Source organism: Seriola aureovittata, chromosome 5 (genome assembly GCF_021018895.1).
Source record: "Seriola aureovittata isolate HTS-2021-v1 ecotype China chromosome 5, ASM2101889v1, whole genome shotgun sequence".
Classification (NCBI taxonomy): Eukaryota; Metazoa; Chordata; class Actinopteri; order Carangiformes; family Carangidae; genus Seriola; species Seriola aureovittata.
Genome location: NC_079368.1, coordinates 3,557,607 through 3,581,006, shown reverse-complemented (window position 1 = coordinate 3,581,006; position 23,400 = coordinate 3,557,607). Strand labels below are relative to the sequence as shown.

The 23,400-nt window shown below is 40.8% G+C and overlaps 1 protein-coding gene across 1 annotated transcript; it reads left to right on the top strand.

Annotated features, from left to right (window-relative positions):
* The first annotated feature begins 1,213 nt into the window (after nt 1–1,213).
* On the top strand, nt 1,214–22,485 carry htra4 (HtrA serine peptidase 4). Its single transcript, XM_056376550.1, has 9 exons — nt 1,214–1,754; nt 13,650–13,749; nt 13,842–14,046; nt 17,432–17,626; nt 17,747–17,779; nt 18,331–18,445; nt 18,540–18,597; nt 19,219–19,314; nt 20,958–22,485. The coding sequence occupies exons 1-9, from the start codon at nt 1,334–1,336 to the stop codon at nt 21,121–21,123; spliced, it is 1,389 nt and encodes a 462-aa protein (XP_056232525.1). The 5' UTR covers nt 1,214–1,333; the 3' UTR covers nt 21,124–22,485.
* The last annotated feature ends 915 nt before the right edge of the window (nt 22,486–23,400 follow it).

Genomic DNA, 23,400 nt, shown 5'->3' with positions numbered 1-23,400 from the left:
CTGCTAGGTGTTCTGCTGTTTGGTATACTGGGCAGGTACCACACACACACTTCTCTGAAAACCTCTGTACAGCTGAGGGGAACTACAGCCACAAGTGACAACGGTCTGTGGGTTTGTCACTACAAGTAACAAGACCACTTTCACATTATTCATATGTGGGGTATTTCTATTATAAGAATATAGATTTGTGCAGCTTTAATAGCTCAAGCATCTTGACAACTATATATGATCGACTACCAACACTACTATTGGGCGGACGAGGTAGGGTGGGTCATCCACAAATCAGGTCGGTAGTTCGATCCCCAGCTCCTCCAGTCTGCAAGTCAAAGTGTCCTTGAGCAAGATACTGAATCCCAAATTCGCACAGATGTACCATCGGTGAATGAGTGTGTGATAGAGTTGCGCTGTGTATATAGCAAGCGCTGCATGAATGTGTGTCTGATTGGGTGAATGTGACTCATAGTGTAAAGTGCTTTGAGTGCTCGTTAAGACTAGAACAGCACTTTATAAACGCAGTCCATTTACAACTACGTGTGTGTGTGTGTGTGTTTGTCTGTGTGTATATATGTCACAAAATGTTTTAGACATTTCCCAAACATGTTGGTGAACAGAATGTGTGTTTTAAAGTGTTTAAAATGGTTAATACGCTTCTGGCAAAGTGAGTGTCATCCAGCAGAGACTTTCCCAAAGTTATCTTCATATTTAAAAGATGTGACGTCTTGCCAATACAGACTTTCCCTCTCTGTCTTTTCCAGTATAATAAGATGACTCTAACCACCTTCAGGACCTGTTCAATGGCACCATAGAGTGTTTGAAGGTGACATTGAATGTCAACTACTTCAATAAAAAACCCCTCAAGTGTTTTGTTTATCCAGGATGAAATAAAAGACCATTAAATGCAATAAAACCATGTGAAAATTATAAATTGGACTTAAAAGAAAAAATTTTGCTCCACTTTCCATCACATGCATCTGTGTCTCTGATGAGTGGGAGGCAGAGACCACAGAAGGCCCACATCCCTTTGTGCTTCCTCAGAAAAAAAAAGGGAAGAAAAAACATAATACTTGATGCAGCTGCATTCCATAGTGGTTACAAGGAGACACAGCCCAGAGGAACATGTAGGAGAATCCAGTGTCAGCATGCTGCTATAAAAAATAACTGGCCCTCATCCATGTCTGCAGGCTATGAGAACAGCAGCCATGAGATGGTCTATGTGTGGTGGTGTATACCTGGATGAACTCCATCAGTAGGTATCGAGCACAAGCAGCTGCTCATCACAGTCTCACGTACAGCGGACTGGAAGGGAAGACTGCTGTCAAGTGAATTTTGGGTCATGATGAAGTTTGTAGCGCACTTCATTCTCCTCACCTCCGCAGCTCACGCGGGGCTGCTGAGGAAAAGACAAACTTGTCCGCAGGTTTGCGATGCTTCTCAGTGCCGCGTCCCGCCGCAGGCTTGTTACTACGGACAGGTGAAGGACGGATGCGGCTGCTGCGTGGTGTGCGCGGCCGGTGAGGGTGAAACCTGCGGGAAGCGGAGCGGCCTCTCTTGCGGTGACGGGCTGCGGTGCGACTCTGTCCCCGGGATGGAGGGAGGCTTCCACAGCTCTTGCGTGTGCGTCTCCTCTGGGCCGGTGTGCGGGAGCGATGGCAGGACTTACCCCAGCATCTGCCGCCTGACAGCCGAGAACAGAAGAGCCGAGTTCGGTGAGACCCCCCCGGTCATTTTGATGCAGAGGGGTCGGTGTAATTCAGGTGAGCTGTGGGAGTAACCTTTTATCCCTCTCTCTCTCTCTCTCTCTCTCTCTCTCTCTCTCTCTCTCTCTCTCTCTCTGCACTAAAGAGAAACCTAAAAGCCCCTTCAGAAGAAACTACAATATACAGTGTGCCATGTGGGTAAGAGCTGGGGTTAAAATACTCAATTCATTCATTTTACTGCAATTTTATTCATTATACTTGTAAAACAGCTCCTTGCAGAATGAATCTGCTCAAAGTTTGTGTTTGATAAAAGTAAGAGATAGCCTAAAAAAACTTACTGTAATATTTAACATTTCTAACATCAGTTTTAGCAGTTAAAGGAATCATCTTAACCATTTAATGGTCCCAGGCAGTTACAGTAAAAACAGTGTGTATACAAGTGCAGTGCTGCACACTGCAAAAATGCCCAATGTCACCTATAAGTGAAAACCATTTATATTTATTTTGCTTGAAACAAGCACATTCGGCTGCACTGTATAATATCTTTTAAAATAAGACCTGATGTGGAGCCACCATCTTAAAATAAGATCATCATCTCTATTCATTGACACCTTTGACCAATAATAGTTATTTAAGAGTTGTGCTGTAGATGTAGATATTTGTGGTTTCACCTGAAAGTGGTGTGAGGTTTAATGGTTATTGACACACTACATAGGTTTGTATTGTACTAGATGGTACCTAAAGCATCGAAAGCATTATTGTTCTCCCTGGAATTTGATAAGATGAATGATAAAATGAACTCGAACAAACAAAAGCCTAAATCTTGAAATGAGATGTGTTGTCCCACACAGTTAAGAATAAACCATCACACAAGCCAAAACATTAAAACTTGAAATAAGGTGTTTTTGTCTCGAAACCTCAGCGCTTGAAATAAGTGTGAAAGCAGACTTGAGATCCTGGAACATGTGTGTCACCTCCTGTCTAACTTAACATAATCCCAAGTGACATATAACGGCTAATTAATGCAAGGCAAGTGACATTTACTTTAATGGTTAAACAGCTCTGCGCAGTCACCACTAGAGTTTCTGCAGTACATACACTTGTTGCCATTAAAGTTAAAATCTTTTTTTTTTTTAAATTAATTACACATGTACACATATGTACAACCCAACACACAGATTTATGCAAAACTCGACAGGATTGTGTTTATCTTTGAAGTGAAAAGAAGTAAAAACAAGCCCTAAAATCAAGTGGTGATTGTGGCTTGTACAAAAGTCTGTACTTACTTGATCCCTCCAACAAGCTTCAGCTTGTGTGTCTTGAAGTAGGTCATGGTGGATTTTGAGATCTGCTCTGGATCATTGGATCTGTTTCTTGACTGACTGCAGGGCATTTTGACCCAGAATGATCTGATCTTCAGCGGAATCCCTCCTATGATTCCTGTACCTCTGGCTGATACCATAAAGAGTAATATTTCTACACCCCCATGCTAAACAGGTGGCAAAGGGAGGTTACTGACTTAGTAGTGTGCCCAAACCATAATTACTGTTTTTCCATTTATTTTTATAGCTGTTTGCTGCAGGGGTTGTATTCACTTCTTCATTTCCAAAATCAACAAAATATGTTGCAGCAAATTTGACCGGACACATAACTGTAGGAAGCTAACATAATTAGGTTATAGTTATATAAAAATGATGGAGGAAGCCTTATTTTAAAGTGTTATAGATGTTTGTAACTAAAAAAATAAAATAAATAAATGGTTGTAAAAACGAGATGATGAAACATGAAAATGGGACAATAAGCTCAGTGAACAACAGGCCACAGAGGTGTGAACAGTGGGACAAAGGGTGTTTGTGTGTGTGGGTGTGTGTGTGTGTGTGTGTGTGTGTGGGGGGGGGGGGGGGTTCATTGCTAGTAACTTAAACTGATGAAGCAGCAGGTACAAATGCTGATGATGGAAAAAACTCAATAACTAATGAGACATGAGGCTGAACAGTACAGAGAAATGTGGGCTCACTATTTAGCAAGCCCCTTTTTTTAAACACCTTATAAATAATTAATAAAGTGTTAACACGCTAATAAATAAACTAGTTATAAACCATTCATAAAAGGGGAGTGTTATTATAAAGTGGTACCAGTAATTCCTCCATACTTCAGTATAAACACCTGCTGTGATTTTAGTGATGTCGTCAGTGTCCACAACTGAAGATTATTGCCAGTATTTGCAGCGTCACCCTAGATTTATCTGATTAGTGTATTTTTCATTTTGAAATTTCTAAAAAAATGATTTCTATGAGCAGATGTACGTTTGGAGACCCCACAGCACATTAGGTGACACATCTACTGCAAGTGGCGTTCAGCTGATGGATGATCCACAGTCATACAAGCTGGCATGACCATGGAGTGGAATTGAGAGGATAGTGAAAGTTACTATTTATCCTGCCATTGGGTTGCATACCGTTGATTTGTTAGTGGAGCTCTCTGACAGGCAAAAATACTTGGTGTTCTGCCAAAGTAGCTCTTGGCAATAGACAATGTCATTTGCATTTAAAGCTGTTTCTGCAGAGACAAGTCCATTTATGTAACTTTGTAAACACAGCATCAGTCAGAGAATGTGGTGACTTCTGGAGGGGGATCACGGGTTTACTGAGAGAGAGCACATGAGGAGAAACTCGGAGATATTAGAAACCGCGATGTCCTGAAGTGACACGGATGCACGAGTCCACGGCAGGTTGCATTTTAAATTAATCTCAGAAACACTCAAGCCTCCATGTCAAATTAAAAAATAAAGCTATCAGTGCAGCGAAGCGGTGGATCGTGGAACGTACTGTTCTATAATATAATCTTTGTTTTTGTGGAGAGGTTTGTTTGTGCTTGCATTTACTCCATGATCTCAGTGAAATTAACGTCCATGATAACACGCAGAAGTGCAATGATGTGACACAACCTGACAAATGAGATATAATGTGAGCAATCAAAATGTAGCACAGTCTTGACATATCAGAGGGAAAATGAAAATGACTCTTGAGTTTCTGTAGCATCGATTTCCACATCCAATAAGCTCATTATAATTTAATGAAAGATTCATAGCTGCTCTATGAATGTAAAGGCTTAGACTTACAATCAACTTAAAGACAGGAGAAGAGGGCCAATAGACGATCTGGTGTGGAAAAGTCATGTCAGATTTTATTTAGCCCTGTATCACACATCACAAATTTGTCTCAGGGGGTTTAACAGTGTTACAACACCCTCTGACCCCAGTCCCTTGAATTGGACGTGGAAAAACTCCCCAAAAAAACCCTTTTAACAGCAACAAATAGAAGAAACCTCAGAGAGGTTCTTCCAAGACAGACAGACACGCAATAGATGTCATGCGTACAGAAAACAATTAAACATTAATAAAGAATATGAACCAAGGACCTGAGCCACGTGACCTCCTCTCTTCCTCATTTAAAACCTTGACCCAGTCTTTCCCGCTCTTATGTTGTGACCTCATGCTGGGGAAAAAGTCAGAATCATCAGCTGTTAATTGTCCAGTAAACCACTCTTCCAGGAGCGCTCTGTCCTCATCTGATAACGCCTTCCCGAATTTCTCCAACATTGGCTCGTCCATGTGAGCTCCAGCCAGTTCAAACAAATGTTGGCCCGTTATTTGTTGAAGTCCCACACATTATTGATACTTCCCAGGGAAATGCCTAAACAAGCACAGTTGTGAATTGCCTCTATCAGGATCCAGTATAAGGATGCATTGGAGCCCAGTCGACCCGTTTCCATCAATCAACAAGTTTTTACCACAGTGACAGAAAATCGGGACAAATTATTCAGATATAAACTTGAACAATCAAAAGTAAAGTGTCTTTCCGAACCCCAAATTAGCAACCTGACCAAAAATAAACTCTGCTGCTACTCGCCTCCATGACAAGTGTTGTGGTCCAAGAAGAAAACTTTGTTAAAACTGTCACATAAATTCTGCTTTCCTACTTCCAAGATGAACCAAACCCTGTCCTCCTTCTTCACCTGGCAACCATCTGAGGTGTCCAGTGTAATCAATCCAATACAATGATACTCTGTAATTTCATTACCAGATTTCCTGGAGGTTCTAACTCAGCCAGGCGATGCCACAAAGTCCAGGGTAAAGGCCAATGGCTTTTAATCAGTCTTCCCTTCACCGTTTCCACCACCCAGGTTTTCATAACTTTTGAATGACCATTAATTTGAACACCTATTCTCCACCCAATTAAATCCATTCAGTAAACTCAGCTCATTTTCCTTGCCATTCAACTACCAACAAAACTGCACTCTTATCCCGGTTTACTTTTGAGATTTTACGCTAATGTGTAGCTTTTCAACATCGCCATCATCTGCTGTAGCCACCATGTTATCCACACAGGGTGAAAGATTATCGCTTAGGTTTACATCTCTTAATTCTTTTGTAATCTGACTGAACATAGGTTCAATGGCTCAAGAGTAAAGTATTCCACACATCGCACAACCTTTCTGAGTACTCCTCTTAACATTCATTCATTCACTCATGACAACAAAACCAGGGAAGAAACCAGATGCCTCAAAGGTGTTTGAAAGGTACTGTCAGGTATGAGAAACCAAGGGTCCAAAATGCAGACAGACAAAAGGGTTGGGTGGGGGGAAAAAAGGGTAATTTGATAAAGAAAACAAAACTTTAACTCAAGCAGAAAACCAAAAGTTCAAGGAGACAAAAGGGAAAAATGAACAGGAGATAAACATGAGCACAAACGACTGAACCAAGAACAGGATGAACTGATAGAGACAAAGGGGCAGACAGAGACTCAAATACACAAGGGAGGCGAGGGTAATAGAACACAGGTGAAACACATTGGGGTGGAGCAGACAATCTTAAAGGAGGGAAACAGGACAAAGACAGGAAGTAGAATAACCACAACAGACACAAGGGAAGTAATACAAAATAAAACAGGAAATTAAACAAATGTCCAAAAGCTTAAATATAAATTGTCCTTCTGTGCAAACCGTGACAGGTATTGGTTCTTTTCTTGTTGAAGGGACATCAGACTGAACTTCAGATCCAGTGAGCTACAGATAAATAGTCTCAAATCATGTCTCATCTCTAGTCGATCTGCCAGAGATGCGATGTGACTGATCGATACCTATGACTCGCTCCGACACTTTTCTTAACTGGTTTGCCAAAACTTTCAAGAGGGTTTTCTGATCAGCACATAACGGACTCACTGGCCTCCTCTTCTCGATTTCTCCGGACCTCTCTCCGACAGCTGAGAGGTGTTCTGTCTCTTATGACCTCTAGTCCTCCTCTAATGTGGACCAAAAGGACCCTCTACTGCCTGAGCTCCGCCATCTTCCATGCTCAGTAACATCACCCAGTTCTTGCAGTGTCAGTGGAAGCTGCAGCTCTGCATCGTCCTGAGGCAAGTTGTCAAAAAAATTGCTGTGATATCAGCAAATCCTCGCTGGCAAAGAGCTTTGAGAAAAAAATCCAAAGCTCCTTTTCTTATCTCAGTCGACTCGGTGAGATCACTGCCATCAACTGATCGAAGACAGACTTGGAGTGCGTGAAAATAGATCGCCTCGGTCTCCACTTCACTTCAATATCAGTCTATAGATCTTTCATTGATTTTGTGATCACTGTAAGAAGATTGAAATTGTATTGATTACTGTTGAATTTCTATTTTTCCAGAGATGTAAACTGAGATTTTGGATTTGGAAACTTTCAGTTTTTTCCAAAAAAAAAGAAACATCCTCTGAAGTGGCTATCATTTATTAACACAATATTAAAATGCCAATATTATAATAATAATAATAATAATAATAATAATTACTTTATGTATATAGCACTTTTCAAAACAAACAGAGTTACAAAGTGCTGTACAAACATAAAAAAATAACAAAGCAATAAAAGACAGAGAAGAGAGGCAAAGTGTCAATTAGCAAGGCGAGTATAACAGGAAGAATTGTGTTAAAACAATGAAATCAATAAAGCAGACAAAAGAAAATAAAACCAAAAAGTAAAAGTAAAAACCAAAGATTAAAGCAATGAAACCATGCATTAAAAGCTGCTTTAACAAGTGTGTTTTTAGTAGTGTTTTAAACTGAGGCGACGACTCAGCACGCCTGATCTCCTCGGCCCGGGGCATTCCAAAGTCTGAGGGCTCTGATCCCCTCAGGTTTCCTTCAATTCATAAAGACATTTCCAATTAACAAGCAACGATCAGGAAAGCTTCCCGGACCCAAGAAGCAAGATTTAAATATTTGTTGAAAACGATAAAAATCTGTTCAGTTTCACCAAAGAAATGTAGTTGTCTCTAGTGTGGGCCCGTGAATACTGTGTAGCGTTACCGCACACATCAGTCAACTCATACGTCTCAGAAATAGGTTTCAAACTCCTTTATAGAGCATTAGTTTCTAAATGATTTCTGTCCAAATCATAAACATTACATTTAAAATCCACTCCTGCAATTAAATAATCTATTGAAGTACAAAATGAAAGTGTGCTTGCTTAGTTAAAGTAGATTTTTCATATCTGGTAATCAGTTGGCGTACAACCTCCTCAAACTCAAAAGACACTGCACTTACTGAACTCTTATGACTAATAACAATATCCCTATCCTGTTCTCTCTTCCACTCAGTATCATAATCAGTACTGCCAATTTTTCCTAAGAAAAAGCAATATCAATGCACGTTTTTAAAAGTTCATGATACACTCCTTTTTTTTTTTTAAACATCTCTTGATCCATTAAGATTTAAAGATGAAATTTTGAAACTACTCAGCCAAACATAAGGGCATCACAAAGAAAAAAAACAAAACATGGAAAACATATTTTCGGCTGCTTGTTACTTCTTTGAAGTGATATTGATTTGCGCCTTCAACTTCTGCACCAATTTCCTCTCTGGTCTGCAGACTGTCAGCATCTCTCTGTCTCATCAGCCACTTAGCTGAATCAACGAACAACGATCGATTCAGGAAAAGAAAAGTCAACCACAACACATCCCTTCTTCCTTTAGTTAGCTCCAACAGAACTGCAGATTTGCTCAAGTCTAACGCCGTTACACTTCTGACCATGAGGAAAAAATGAACCAGTAGAGCCGTGGAAATCCTTTGAATCACTTTCTTGCACCTTTGCCTTTTCCTTTAAAGACATTTTGTTTGGTTTTGCCCCTTTAGTCTCTTTCCTTGTTTTTTCTCTTTGCACTTGAAAACAGTGTCATCATCCCGTCTTCTTTTCTCCCCGTCAGTTATTAGCTCATCACTGCTCATTTCCTCCTGCTCCTGCCCAATAGTGGCACACTCCCCCGTCCTGCCGCACGTCTGTGCCACGCTTCTGGGCCATTGTCTCCCTCTGCTCCCCTTCACTGTCTGCCTGACTCCCACCTTCTGCACCCCCTTCACCCCTCTGACTTCCATGCCTTTTCTGGACAGCTGCACTTTAGGTTCTTTTCTTACCCACAACCAAAACACTTCATTGCTTCTGTCATTGCAAAATAGTGTTGTCGAAACCATCAACTCTCAATTTCATTACTATATTCAGTTCATCATTATCCTTAGAATCATGGACACTTGTCTCCTAAACGACACGATTGGAAACTGCACTTGGGCATTTTGCTCACCGCTGATAAATGGTGGTAAATTAAACGTTTTTTTTTTTGCTGGATTAACAAAGAGAAAACTGTTACATAAGTATTTCTCAGAAATACCCTAACAACAGCACTCACTTTGTCAGTCAAATCTGCACAGTTAATCCAACCACTCCTCCAACCTGAACAACCACACAGGTCGTTTTTCTCAAACCTCTGATACGACTCATCAAAGTGTCTCCTGAGATAGTGCCCCTATGGCAGCAGCCGTTCCGGACCTTGGTTGTCATGGTTACAATAATAAACATGTGGACTGTACCGTTAGCGGTGTATCTACCTTTGTTGCCATGGTTACTATAATAACAGCAATGGTTTGGTTAGCTTTAGGAAAAGATGGTGATTTGGGTTAAAATAAGGACTACCTCAACATTAGACAATCTTTGTTGTCATGGTTACAATAATAGTAATGTGGTTCACTTTGTGCAACAACAGAAAATTAATAGTTTTACTTGGGATCATACTCTCCTGTGTCGTATTCCTGTGTTTTGTTAATCCATCCATCCACCACAACCTCCTGCTGACGTGGACATGGGGACAGTCTCCATAAACGTTCGTATCCAACAACATCCCCTATCACCAAATTACACTCCTCTACCGAGTATTCCACGCTGACCGGTAATTTGATACCATGCTAAAACCTCAGACCCATCGTTAACACCAGCCATGATACCAAACCAAGCGCTGGATGCTGCCGTATAAAGCCACGATCAGCCACCGCGGGACACCTGGAGTGCTTAAGAAAACTTGTGTGACCAGTGAGACACTGTGAGAGTCACCAGTGAGAATTATACACAAAGCCAAACTTTCAGAGGAGATGCACATCCTCTCACCGACACACTCCCCCCTCCCTCAGCAAACAAACACTATGCGGGAGAGGGAGAGGCACACAGCATGGACGAGTGAAGCGGCGGTTATCAGAAAGTTTACAGTAATCTGGTTGGCAGGGGAGAGTGGAGAGCAGGAGAAATATATTGCTCAAGCTGCGGGCAGAGCGTGCCTGTAATTCAGAACACACTCGTACCGATGGAGGTAGAAGACCTGTCAGTTTAGACTGTTGCTCCTGCAGGCGTGCTTCAGGGCACGTGTTTCTTCACGCAACCAAAGCGTCGACCTCTTTGACTGTCAAGTTAGAGGTGCAACTGAATCAAAGAGACTAGAACTGTACACTGTACACTGGTACAATTTTCAGGGTCAGGGTCTGTCGCTACAGTTATAGGAGCCAGGGCCACCTGTAATCACTCAACAGGAGCAGTTAAATTTGACAGACCCTTGGGTGAAGAGGTAAATACATCAGCAGCAACATTACAAAGACAGGCTAGTATCACTTCAAATTTGAGAAGGTTGTGATCTGGAAATGGATGTGATGTGTGTGAGTCATATGAAAGTGTAGTTGCTTAGTTAAAGTAGATTTTTCATATCTGGTAATCAGTTGAAGTCACCTCGCTCATAGGCTACAACCTCCTCAAACTCAAAAGACACTGGCAAAGGAAAATAGAGTATCCACTCCTGCACTTACTGTACTCGTATGACTCATAACAATCTCCCTATCCCTATCCTGCACTACATTTATTTGAAAGCTTTAGTTAAACAAGCAAGATACTGTAAGGACTGTTAGTTCACTGAAGCACATGACTACACTGTACTGGGTTCATTTTTCACCCCTGAAAAAAAATCTACCTCCCCAATTGTCATTTTCAGAATTCAGACTCTTTTAACTCTTTTAACTCTTGTTAAAAGTAATATCCAGTTTGAAGGTTAAATTGAAAATAGACTTGTAGATTACGGCAACAACCCCACATTCTTTGGTAGCCAGAGCAACATGGGCGTTGGGATACTCAGGTGGGGAAGCTTCATTTAGTGGTAAGAAAACATTTGGTTGCGGTTATGTTTGACATAAACCAATCATATCCCGATTTATCTGAAAGGCATTTGTAGATAATGACCTGATATTCAGGGGTCTTGTTGAGGTTGAACTTTTCAGTAACTGGCCGAACTCTAGATAGATAGTAGATAGCAGTAGTAGATTTATTGGAATGAGACATCTTGTAGAAGTAGTGGAAGATTGTGGTGGCTACACTTGTTTTGAAGGATTTGATCGGGTGTTTTGTGGTACACTTCACCACCACCAGCTGTACGGATGCTAATTAGTTAGCAGACAGTGAGTAGCCGAAGATAAGTAACATTTTAGGAGTAGATATTAAGGAGAATGGAGAGATTAAACAGGAACGAGTAGGAGGAGGACCAGAAAGCAGCTGTTGGTATGACGGACAATCACGATATGCGTTACAGGAAGCTTGGAGGATCTGAGGGACAGTGGCTGGTGCATATGCCGAAGAGCTGATTAGGAGATTGAGAACAGATGTGCAGGTGGGAGTAATTGCTGAAGATGGGAAACTCTGAGGACAACTGCAGGGCAGAGAGGCTGTGAACAGACAGGGAGGTGTAATGACTGGCAAACTGACAACAGAGTACACTGACTCAGCATTGCACTCACGATGGACAGTTTAAAAGTTTCAAAACCAGAGATCTTTTTTTTTTTTTACTCCATGCAAACATCCTCCTTGAAAAAGCCTGGCACAATTACCCACAATGCAGCTCAGATTCAGGGCACATGGTCTGTGAAGGTGTGGCACTTCGCAACTGTCGTAGACCACAAAGGTCAAACTGAAATGAGACGGTCTGGCCTACAGAGAATTTTTGCATTGTGTCTTCAGCTGTATCCGCCCTTACCGTTGTTTCGCATGGCACTGCTCTTGCCATGTAGCAACCCTTGACAACCTCGACATGTAACTTTTTTTTTACAAAAACTGGCGGTTTTAAGGCCCTTGGGTTTAGCAGTTGTTAGCCGTTGGACTGAGCTGAAACCCAATACTTACATTTAAAAGAATTAACCTCAGGCTCTCTGTCGGTGTTGTTTGCTGCATTATTTTCATTACCGGCCGGCGTGTAATGAATCTTGGGATAGGTTGGGACAAGATGGATCCACCCATTGGAGCCCATGAAAAGAAGGCCACATTTGAAGGAGCCTTGGAAATGGGACAGACTGGTGACACCACTGTGATGCAGTCGGTCCTCAAATGCAGGCTCTGATGGATGCAGCCCCTGAATTGGGAAACAGCTTGTGTGTGTGTGTGTGTGTGTGTGTGTGTGTGTGTGTGTGTGTGTGTGTAATGCTATTTGCAGCTAATGTGGCCCTGAGTCACTAGCCCCAAGCAGAGATGAAGAGCGGGTTGCTCAGCTCTCTAACTCTTTCTTCTTCCTTTCTCAGCACACTCCCAGATCATTTTCATTTGCAAATTTGAAGCTTTCAGCCTCAAAGAATGCTGACTCAAGTGACATCACTTGAGGACACAGCTCCCCCTAGACATAACAATACAACTTTTTTTGCAGTATACAGTATACTCCAATGACATTTTATGAAGTTTTTTGATGTGTACAATCTGTGGTGTTCCCCTTTAAGATCTCATTGTGGCCATGAAGGCATTGAGGCTGTACGCCAGCAGTGCTGTAAGCTAAATGCTAACATCAGCAACCTGCTGGTGGCACTAGATGAATGATCAGATCAAGTCATTAAGTCATCATAGTCTGGGGACAGTAAACATCTGTACCAATTTTTTTCCAATCCTTCCAACAGTATGTATGAATAAATAAATGTATGATGTTTTTATGAGTATGTACAATTACGCTCAGCTCACATGGGTTTGTAATCATATAAACCAGATCCAAAAGGCTGCGTAACAAAATGTCTGAACAACTATTGGATGGATTACCATGAAATTTGGTCCAAACATTCATGTTCCTCTCAGGTTAAACTGGTTTTCATCTAGTGTACATCAGGTAAAAATTTTACTTTGGTTCGTGACGAAATACCTGCAAAAATAATGAAACACCCATCAGTCTCATCTAATTAGCGAATGTTAGCATGCTGACACACTAAGCTAAGATGGTTAACATGCATGTTAGTATTATGAAGTATTTATCTTAACTACAGCTTTCAAGAGCTTTCTATCCTTTAAATCTGTAAAGTTTTATTTTAAAATAAAAACTTACAAAACACCATAGTCAAACTCATGTTGTCAGATAGGATGGCTTTCTGCATAATTGGGTTACTTTCTATTAAGCAGGTAAAAATTATTTTGGGCGCATTGTGATTAACAACCAACAAGTCAGCAGGAGCTCTGGAGACCATGAGTGTTTGTATAAACTTCCATGGTAATACATAATCGTTGAGTTAACACTGACTTCCCTGCTAGTGTTTTCTGATTGTATAAACTGTCTTAATCTTTCATCTAGTATCTTTTATCCTCAAAGGAATGCAACATCCAGGAAGTATGCGCTACAAGTTTAACTTCATTGCAGATGTAGTGGATAAGATTATGCCTGCTGTTGTTCATCTGGAGCTTTTCCAAAGGTAAAACTACGTGAAGAAATAAAATGAAAAGGGTCATTGTCAACGATCGAGTTCCTGCAGGTGCAATCATCTTTTGCCTTTTCTCATGCCAGAGTGCCATTTTCTAGCGATGAGCTCTCCGTGTCAAGTGGCTCTGGGTTTGTAGTGTCAGAGGATGGCTGGATCATCACCAACGCACACGTGCTCACCAACAAGCAGAGGATAAAAGTGGAGCTGAGAAGTGGTATCCAATACAACGCTGTAGTCAAGGACATGGACCAGAAGATGGACATCGCACTTATCAAGATCGAACCAGATGTGAGTGCTCATTGTTTCCCATCAGCTTCCCAAGGGCCTTAGACTAAATTCATTCCTGTGCTGTCCTCTGGCCTGCCAGCTTGTCATCAGTGGCTAACATCAAAGAATATTAATCTTGCACACAAAGTGGGGCGATGGGGAAATTTGAGGGAGAAAGTCATCAGGGGCCTTTGCCCGCAAAATTAGGCTCTATTCCTTTACATGGGCAGTTCGTCATCTGATTTCCTCTGGGTGGTATTTGGTCATGTCTAGTAAATTCAAAGCTTAAGCAATTTTTTTTGTATATTTGCAAGTGCTGTTCTAAATAAAACATGTCAGCTCAGACATGCTCTCACACAACCAGCTGCTTCGTAGACGGGACTCTGCTCCCAAACCATTTCAGTGAGACTCCACTCAGCATGAAGCATGATTAACATTTTTTAGTACTGATCTGAATACAAGAATACCTCAAGATCACATGAACTGCACTTGAATGGGAGTAAATGAGATAAGTCTCTGTATTTGACTGATGTAAAGGTGAAGAGATCTGTCTTTAAACTACTGAGAGGTGGGGACAGCTGTACAATGCTATATCTCTCTATATTACATTCCTTGTAGAAGGAGTTGTAAAACTTACCTAAAAGGCAAATTTGTCGTGACATAAGGCTCCATGCCCCGGGAGATGTGGCTATAAATTCAGCTGAGCATTACAAACCACCCCAGAGATAAATGGCCTCAGCCTGGAATAAGAGAAGGCAGGCAGAGACGAGCTAAGGCTTAGTTTAGCTTGGTTTATACTCACCATATCCTCCATGTTAATATCACATAGATTAAAAGCTTATAAAAGAAACAAACCCTCATTTCCAGTGTAGGAAATTATGATACCAGAGAAATCAAGAGCAAGGCGTTAACTTAGTGACTTTAGGTACCTATTAATGATGTTGATCAAATTGTTAATAACTAAAGACTTTACTTGAAAATTATATAAGATTCAGGAAAATGGTCAGGTTCATAAGGATACTTCCTGTTATGGGAGAAACTAACTGACAGTTAATTTTCACAGTCATTTCTGAGAGGCAGAGTTGTTGGAAGTGATAATTTTATTGATGGTGATGAGTACTATGGCCACATTAGAAAAAAAATAGATTTTAAGAATAAAGTGATAATATTTTGAGGATCAAGATTAAAATTTATAAGAAAAAATGTCTGTCTTTACAAAAATTGACTGTAAATAAAGATGGACGTAGCCTCTGTGATGTCACTCACAGGTTTCTGAAGAGCAGTTATGAAGCTGCCTCGCTATCGCCATCCTGGCAGTGCCTGACTCCGCCCCTAATTCCCTGCTAATCCAAAAATGAGCAAAGCGGTGGGGCGTCTGGAGCTGAGACTTCACCGAATGGCGGTTTGTGGCGGATATGCTCACTCACCTGTCAATCAAAGGGGCCACACCCTCAATTATGGAGAACTTTAAGCCTCAATAAAATGTAAACAGAAGAGTTATATAAAATTTTACCCCCGTACAGTTGTCATGAAGGAGGAAATTAGCCGTAGAGACTAAAACTGTTGCCTGTACCAGGTTGTAAACATATTTATTTCTGGTGTAAAGTAGGACATTTTAACATGGGAGTCTATGGAGATCACTGTTGGAGCCAGCCTCTAGTGATCATTAGAGGAACTGTGGTTATTTGCACTTCCGTGTTGGCTTAATTTTTCAGCCTAGGAGGTTGCTGCTTGGGTAATATTATAAGCAGGTAATATGAGATGTAGAAAGTGAGAAAGTAGAAAGTAGAAAAATCTCAAAAGCAGTCTGTCAGGTTTTAAATGTAAAATGAGTGACAACCTAAAGGTACAGGTTTCTTTAAGCTTCTTGTAAGAGACTTTAGGATACTCAAATGAAAATTAAACCAGTTATACCATGAATGAGTCAATCATCAGGTGTTTTATAAAGCAGCAGCTGGATCGCGCCAGGGACTTGGTCTCCTCCAGACAGCTGAGCCAAAGACTCCAGTCATGGCTTCGTAACGTGATTACATCTCAGTGGGCTTTATATAAATGATACGAAAGGCTGCCAGAATCAAGTGTCATACAGTAGTCTGTAACCCATCTCCTACCAAAGGTCAGACACTTTGTAACCATCCAATATCCTCAAAGAGGTTTTATGGTGGTATAATAACAAGAGCACAGACAGTCCTCAATCACACAAGCAGAGTTTGCTTGTCAGGAAAACATTTGTGTTTTTACAAAAGAAGCCAAGGTCTCTTTCCAGAGCTTTCAACAACATCCCATGGCCAGTTTGCACAGTTGTCATGGAGATGGATGCTGGTATGCAGCTATGATTCCAATGTACTTATAGGACATTTTGGCTTAAAAGTTAAGAATTGTTTGCCCTAGAAAGAATAGTTTCTAAAGTCCACAAGGTCCAGTTTCTAGCTTTTTCCAGAGTTGTCACTGTATCACATGGTCTTCAACAACAAAGTTATTTTCAGCATGTCATCAAACAACGTATGCAGTCAGTGTTTTCTAAATGGTAAATGGACAGCGTTTATACAGCACTCTTCTTGTCTTAACAACACCTCAAAGTGCTTAACACTCACACACACATTCATACAGCACTTTTCTTTCCTTTCTTTCTTCTACCCACACAGTCTTTTCTACCCACACAGTCCTTTCTACACACACATTCTCACACCGAGGATACATCAGCGGTTCAGTATCTTGGCCGAGGACACTTTGAAATGTGGACTGGGATCGACCCACTTTACCTCCTGAACCACAGCCATCCCAGACATGCTACAGTCTATAGACATGCTAGCAGCTCTGTCAGGCTGTACTTAGGCAAAGTGGTGCTTTGAATCAAATGCTAATGCAAAAATGCTAACTTCCTCACAATGACAATACTAACATGCTGATGGTACCATGTTCACCATCTAGGTTTATGACATTTGCTAATCAGCACTTCTTTTTTTGGCTGAACTAATATATTTGATTGATCTCAACATTCCTTGAATTGTTGATGATTATATTGCTGCACTGTATCTGACATTATTCCTGCAGCAAGATCATAAAGCTGTAAACAGGGCTCCTATCTATTGACGATATGTGTAGATTATATTATATTGAACAAAATGTGTGCATATCATAAAAGTGAGCTTTCTTCATCAGAAGCCCTCTGTAATTCCTTAGTTCTGTCTTAGCGACTATCAAGCCTCGGGTCAGCTTGTATACAATCTATACCAACCCATAGTTACTCGGTCTAGAGAGGCTAGTTATCCTGCGGATTTTAAATAAACTTACAAAACCCGGGGTCAGCTAATGAAAGAGATATTGACCTTATTTCTCCCAGCATGTGTTAATGTTTATTCTAATCCTTCTCTGTGGGTCGTCCTTTCTTTGCGCCTCGGTGCAGACCCCCCTGCCTGTGCTGCGTCTCGGCCAGTCCTCAGACCTGCGTCCCGGCGAGTTTGTGGTTGCGGTGGGAAGCCCTTTCTCCCTGCAGAGCACCGTCACCACCGGCATTATCAGCACAGTCCAGCGCAACGGCCGGGAGCTGGGCCTCCAGGACTCTAACATGGACTACATCCAAACTGACGCCATGATTAATGTCAGTGACAAAAAATAAAAAAATAAAAAACCCTTCTTGGTTCTGCATGTGAACTATTTATAGCCAGCCTTTTGCTCCAAATTAACAATGACATGTTTTTGTTTCTGTGCTGATTCACAGTACGGCAACTCCGGTGGACCACTTGTCAACTTGGTAAGAGGATTTCTAGTGCTGTATCATGTGTAAAGAGATAATATCATTCCATTTGCATATTTGTTATGCTTTCTGCTATACAGCCGATCTTTCTTGTTTTATTTATGACAGTGAGGACTAAGGTCGTGATTTTGTTTTATTTAATACCCAAAGCCTCCAGTCTGCCTCCTCGGGATCAAGTTTAAGCCTCCCTCACAGTATTTTAGGACAGGACCTGATTATGGAGGCCTTTGCATTGTTATTGTGGAATAAAGTCATACAGATTGTACATTCATTTATCAAGGTTGATGCCTCCAGCTTCCTTTCCCCAAAAATGTTCTTGCCACTGGAGAAGAGTTTCCATGCGGATGGTACATTTTATAAACCGTTCTTCATTGTAAAAACACACACAAGTTGCTACAATAACCAAAACTTTAATAGATGTTATGTGAATTAGGAGAGAAAGAGACAGTCTCACTGCTGTTCTCTTTCTCCACATAGCGAAGCTATGAAATCAATGAAACACTTAAGATGGCAATCTCATGGCTGTCTTTCCTCTCTGTGTTTAACAGGATGGAGATGTAATTGGCATAAACACTCTGAAAGTGGCAGCAGGAATCTCTTTTGCCATTCCTGTGGACAAAATACACCAGTTCCTCGCTGAATCCCACAGCAGACAAGTCAACGGTGAGCAGGACCTTAAGTTGGCGTTGCTGACTCTATGATCTCAATCATATTTTCAGTCAATCTTTTATTAATTTGTTCATTGCTTTGGTTTTAGGAAATGCGCAGGAAAAAAAGAAATACATAGGCATCCGGATGCTGCAGCTCTCACCATCGTGAGTAAACATCAACGTAACTCATTTCTTCATTTCCTCATTTCCAAAATACCTCATGTTGATTTTAGGAAGACATCTCTAGCAGCTCTGTGAGGCAGTACCAAGGATGCAATGTAACAACTGGACACCAGACTCCAAGATGGCATCCATTCATAGAATTCATTAAAAATGAAATCGACAACACAATAAAGTGCGAAAAGTGAAGCGGTCTGAATACTTTCTGAAGCCTGTGATGCTTTGCAATATACAACATTATCCCTTTTAGAAGTTTAAAGAAACTTTGCACATGATGCACAGTATGGGCTAATCAGAAAATTACATTCCATTTATTATTCTCAGTCCTACAGTTACACATGCATGTGGTGTGTAATATGTTACTTACAGTACCTTTCTAATAATGATTATCACACATGTTGTGAAGCTTTATAGACGTAAACTGAAATCTGAAATGCTTTTAAAATTAGGAACCATGTAAGCAATACAATCGCAATACATACAATATGTGGCTGAGTGATTTTTCAGTTGGCACGTGTCTTGTTGAACATAATTATGATCTAATTTTAGTTGGAAAAGACTGTTTCAAGTTTCTCTTCTCCATCTTCATGTCCACTTTATGTCCAGTTTGATCCGAGATCTCAGGGAGCGCGAGGGTGAATTGCCAGACGTGAGCTCAGGAGTTTATGTTTATGAGGTAATACCTGGAGGAGCTGCATCCAGGTAAGAGTGAATACCTGGTCTCTATTACTATGAGGTGTGCAATTCAGCTCGCAATTTCACAAGTAGGGTAAAATATAACATGTTTGCCTGACTGACTGCTCAGTACCAAGTAGCAGTCAGACAAAATAGAAATAGAAATGTAAACCCTTTTTTTGTCTTTGTACAAAATATACAACAGAATTAGGAGTGCTACTCCTGATCAGTGCAAACAGAAACACAAGTTTGGACGGACAAAAAAAGAATATTGCATTTAAAATACAATAAATACTTTAAAAGAAATAGAAAAGTGCTTTGCTGAGTAAGCTGTTAGTTACAGTGAATATTAAAATAACGATACTTAAAATAGCTCAGCAGATGACGGCAATCCTCATATCATTATATACATAAATGGAATTTAGAGTTGTGATAGCCCAGGGAACGAAACTGTTCTTCAGTCTGGTAGTCCAGCTAACAGCTATCTGATAAACACAGTGAAGCATTTAGCAGCTGAAAAGCCAAATAGTTTTCAGCAGTTGGGCTGAAAAGACTGATGTCTTAAAAAGTTGTTATTGTGAAAGTGTAGCATTATGCAAGAAGTAGCATTAGCATTTAGCTGGAGTTGTGTCTCTAATGAATGGGAAGAGCAGAGTACTGTGGGTTCATTACTAAGAGCAACGGCTTTCACATTGCAAATTATTCATTTGATCCATCAATAAAAAATATTAACTAGTGCAGCTTTAATATAATTTTTACACTGGATTTAAGTAGTCTATGTTCTACATATAGTGCTGCAGAGACTTTCCTGCCCCAGGAGGAATATTGAGGAGTGAAAAATGAATCTGATCAGGTTCTCATATTTCTTTTGCAGCATCATTTTTAGCCTTAAAAAAAAGGTCCAACCCAAACGGACACGCATGTAATTATTCACCAATGTCAATCTAAAATGTTCTTACCTTGTTAAAAGATTAAATATGTGTTTTGTTCCCATTGGTGTGAGTTTCAAAGTAAGACACCACACCAGTGAGTTACTGGATATAACCTGTATGCTGTACAGTAAGAGGCACGATGGTTTTACAAAATGCAACAGCTGTGCAGCGAACAGGCATGTGGAGGCCTCTGGAATAAGAGCATCCCTGCATTTCTCAAGGCTGCACTGTGTAACCGTGGTCTGGTTGCTCATTATAACTGCGCTTCCCACAGGCAAAGCTTTCACATCTTGGTGAAGACCAAGAGAAAGACGACTCTTTAGACTCTCAACATTCTAAGTAGTCCAGCGCCGCCTCATGTAACATTGAAGCCTGAAGCTTTGAACAGCATGCAGCAGCAGTCTATAATGACAGTGCTGAATTGTTTGCTATAGTACTCCTCGCTATTGTCTGAATGTAATCTTCTCTACAGTCTTGCGCTTTGTCAATCAGTCTGCATAAAACCATGAGTGAAAGCAATTAACTCAAATTTAAATGTCATGCAGTGCCCTGCATCATAAAGCCCTCACCTCACCGTTTATTTACTTTGTCTTTTAAGGGGGAAGGCGCCTGACACAGGAACAAACTTGTCTAAAGGTCATTGTTGTTTTCCTTAGGGTATATACCTACCCAGCTGGGTTGGGTCTGTTTTAGTAAGGCTTACTTTGTGACTCAGGTATGGCGTTGTTTTCTCTGCAGCGCTGGCATGATAAATCACGACGTCATCGTTGGCATCAACGGGCAGCCCGTTCACACAACGCAGGAAGTGAGCCAAGCCGTCCAGAGCAGCGCCGTGCTTTCAGTGGTGGTGAGACGAAAGACGAGGGACGTTACACTAACTGTCACTCCTGAGGAGACGGACTGAAATCAACGGTTTTATAAACGAAAAAAAGACATGTACTTTTATACAGTGTACCACTGAACTGGTAAAAAACACCTGTGGATCTATCTTATGGTTACAAGAGTTCAAAGGAGACTGAACACCAGGAAGATGTAAACACCTCACTTAGTCAGTTCCTCAGAATTAATAAGGAAGGGCCGCCCCTTTTAAGCAAATGTGACCAATCACGGAGGAGGAAATCATCACAGGTAAAGATACATACAGACCAACAAGACACATTATGTTCTGATTGACAAAGGCGACCACCCCAGGGATCACAAACTACTATTCAGCTATTTTACAATGCCCGTACATACACCCTGTGTTTATAGAAAGGAAATGAAGGAAACTAATGACGGAAATAAAATTAGATAAAGCAGGTGTGTGTTAATAAACTGCATCATTTGTACAAAATAACTCCAGGGATACATTGTACAGTCCGGTGGTTACGTCATAAACTGCTGGTTAGAAGGTTGCTTACCCTGAGGCTGTGAGAGGATTCTCCCAGAAACCTCCCACATGGGTGAGTTTCTGTATTAAGATATATGCCAAAAATGACCTCAAGAACCTCAGTATATTGGCGAGACATGGTGATGATGATATCGTGAACAGAATATAAATCTTGCCATAATTCGGTCTTATATAATATTTGACTTGGCATTATGATTGCAGGTCAGATGAGTGTTTCACCCTGTGAAAAGGACCAGTCTCTCTGTTCATGACTCAACAGGTCTGGACCACTCGTGAATTTTTGTTCGTACAAATTCTCTTAAGTCATTCGTACGTGCCAATGAAAGACAAATCTGAGTGGTTCTTGCATGAGGCCTGTTGTTCCTGGAAGGAGATGGTGTAGTTTAATGTTTAAGCTCAGTTTCTCAGTATTGGGGTGGAATTACAAAAGCCAGAGATACAAACAAAACCGATGCTGATACTTCAGTCAGTAGTCACCTGTAGTACATTGTGTACTCAGTATACTCACTGGCGTTGTGTGTGAATTTCAACAACAAGTAGTGTTGCCCCAAATGAAAAACCACGCCTTTGTGCACTCAATGGAAATGACAACAGGTGATAGGATTGTCACCCACCGTGCGGGTGTCTTTGTTAGCTTTACTTCAAAATAAACTTTATTTTTGGTGTCTGATATTGTTATTGTTATTATTATTATGTAATTTTTTCTCATTGCCTGCTTGTGTCATTATGTTAGCACATTTGACGTACTATAGTTTGCATATGTTTCATCCCTCCAGTAATATCTAATTTTGTGTTATTATATGTATATATATATATTCCTGTGTGTGCCTCCTGTGTCATGCGACATCAGTGCCAATAAAGTGTCCTTCTTCAGTCGCCATTTTCACAAGTTCGAAAATACATTGATGGCCCCTCCCCTTCTGCTACGTAGCCGAGACGGCGTGCGTTGAGGGTGAGAAGTGTCCATTGTTTTACACGCAACTTTTTGACAGTTTTGAGTGATCATCCAGGAGCTTAAAGTGCACTGCCTGTTGCCATACTTGTCAATGTGAATGCACTTAAGCACTCAAAAATAGCAAGTGTGGGTATAAGTATGTGAATTTAGACACTTAACTATCTGCATTGTTAAATACAATTAGCGGTGAGTTAAAAGCAAAAGTTAACTGTGTGGTTGACATGTTAAGTGCTGTGTGACTTTTTTTAATAATGACTTTAGTAATTGGAGGATTTGAGTTGGGGCTGGTTTCACAAAGATATGTCAGACTGGTCTGTAGTGTCTTCATTCTGCTCACAGATCAGTTCAATGCAAGTGAGACTGTTTCACGATAATACTGAATAATTTCAAGCCAAAAACATCCACCTTACTCCCAGTCTCATTCATGACTAAGACCAATGTTACCATGGTAACAATCAATGACACCTGTGCTGACCACCAGCACCCAACAACAAAAAGCAGGAAAACATGGCTCATAATTTGTGGTTGGCTAACGTTGTCATGGAGAGAGAAAGGAGAAGGGAAAGAGCTTTTAGAGAAAGCATATTTTTCAAAATTAGATTTTGCTTTTCATTGTTTCACTCTTTGCTGAACTCACAAAGTAAAACGTCCGTGTAATTGTTGAATTGTTCCAAAAGACAAACATTTTCTGCTCGGGTAAATGGAGCTCAGTGGTTGGATGCGGTCTGAAATTACCCAGAATTCATTGCACCACAGTCAGGCTTAAGATAGTCGAACTACTGTTCTGTCAATACCTGCTTTGTGCAGCGGATGAATTTAGATGTCTATCTGAAGTC